Below are 1,737 nucleotides of genomic sequence, written 5' to 3'. Positions count from 1 at the left end.
ATTACATGCGCGTATTTGGAAACATCACACCGTGTTTCACCTTAAACATAAACCCACGCGCATAACCTTGAGCCGGTGCGCGCGCTGGAGACAACAGGTTCCTTACGCACGACTCTTTGCGCGTTCACGTGTCCTCATGTTTACAGGCAGAAACAGGGGTTTAATGTGTGCACGATTTCTGTGGTGTTTGGGTAAAATCGGACCGGTTTACTACTTTCATCGAATCATAGATATTGTGCTAAGAACAATAATCTGGAGTAACCCAATTTAAATGTGTCTGTGACTCAGATGTGCAAATATTAGCCATCAAGGGTAACCCGAATCAAAGGGTGGGTCATAAAAAATCTTAAATGTTAAAAACATATAAGGTCAAATTATGCTCCTTAGACTTAATACATAATAATAAACAGTTTTTCTAATGGAAATCAGCAGCAACCCAAATAATAAGGAATTTGAAACAGGGTTTAATGTGTGCACGCTTGTTGCAGAATATCTGGATTGGATCCATAACGAGCATATGTGTGTGTGTGTGTGTGTGTGTGTGTGTGTGTGTGTGTGTGTGTGTGTGTGTGTGTGTGTGTGTGTGTGTCTCAGAGTGAGCGCATACACACACGTCAGCGCGAGGAGGGCTCTGTGAATGTGACAGTCCAGACAGCCGCGGCAGAGAGAGCACGCGGAAAGGTGAGAAGCGCAGCGGGGGGGGGAGGGCAACACAATGCCAGAAGAGCCAGCTAACCTGCAGACGTGACACGGAGAAACGAAGAAGAAGTAAAAAGAAAAGACTAAGAAAAAGGAGGAAAAAGACGCGAAAAAGCCAAATTACGCGCAGCGGCGGAGGAGCGGCAGAGGAGCGTTGGAGGAGCGCAGAGGAGTGCAGAGGAGCGGCGGTGTGTTGAGGAACCTGGGGAACCATGACCGTGGTTCCCGGGGAGAACCTGGATGAGACTGTGGCTCTGGACCCGCAGCAGAGCACGAGGAACCAGGACTGCTGCTGCGAGCGCGTGCTCATCAACATCTCGGGGCTGCGCTTCGAGACGCAGCTCCAGACGCTCGCGCGGTTTCCACAAACGTTACTCGGGAACCCGAAGAAAAGGATGCGTTTTTTCGATCATCTACGCAACGAGTACTTCTTCGACCGCAACAGACCAAGTTTTGACGCGATTCTTTACTACTATCAGTCCGGGGGGAGGCTGCGGAGACCCGTTAATGTTCCCGTGGACATCTTCATGGAGGAGATCAAGTTCTACGAGTTAGGAGAAGAAGTGGTGGAGAACTTCAAGGAGGACGAGGGCTTCATAAAAGAGGAGGAGCGCCCCCTGCCGGAGAACGACTTCCAGCGCCAGGTCTATGTCTGACACTCATTAAGAAAACTAAACCCATTTGTGACCTTATATTCAAATAGTGAAATAATTAACCTAAAGAGTGTCTCTACTTTAAAGAGTTCTCTCCTGCTGATGTTCAGGTGTATATCAGTATGTAGTGTCTCTACTTTAAAGAGTCCTCTCTGCTGATGTTCAGGTGTATATCAGTATGTAGTGTCTCTACTTTAAAGAGTCCTCTCTGCTGATGTTCAGGTGTATATCAGTATGTAGTGTCTCTACTTTAAAGAGTCCTCTCCTGCTGATGTTCAGGTGTATATCAGTATGTAGTGTCTCTACTTTAAAGAGTCCTCTCCTGCTGATGTTCAGGTGTATATCAGTATGTAGTGTCTCTACTTTAAAGAGTTCTCTCCTGCTG

The 1,737-nt window shown here is 47.2% G+C and overlaps 1 protein-coding gene across 1 annotated transcript; it reads left to right on the top strand.

Annotated features, from left to right (window-relative positions):
* Positions 1-597: 597 nt before the first annotated feature.
* Positions 598-1,355, top strand: LOC104961764 (potassium voltage-gated channel subfamily A member 1-like). Its single transcript, XM_010790102.1, has one exon. The coding sequence runs from the start codon at positions 912-914 to the stop codon at positions 1,353-1,355; it is 444 nt and encodes a 147-aa protein (XP_010788404.1). The 5' UTR covers positions 598-911.
* Positions 1,356-1,737: the final 382 nt, after the last annotated feature.

Source organism: Notothenia coriiceps, unplaced genomic scaffold, assembly GCF_000735185.1.
Source record: "Notothenia coriiceps isolate Sejong01 unplaced genomic scaffold, NC01 NC01_scaffold00033706, whole genome shotgun sequence".
NCBI lineage: Eukaryota > Metazoa > Chordata > Actinopteri > Perciformes > Nototheniidae > Notothenia > Notothenia coriiceps.
This window is presented reverse-complemented; position numbering and strand designations above follow the sequence as displayed.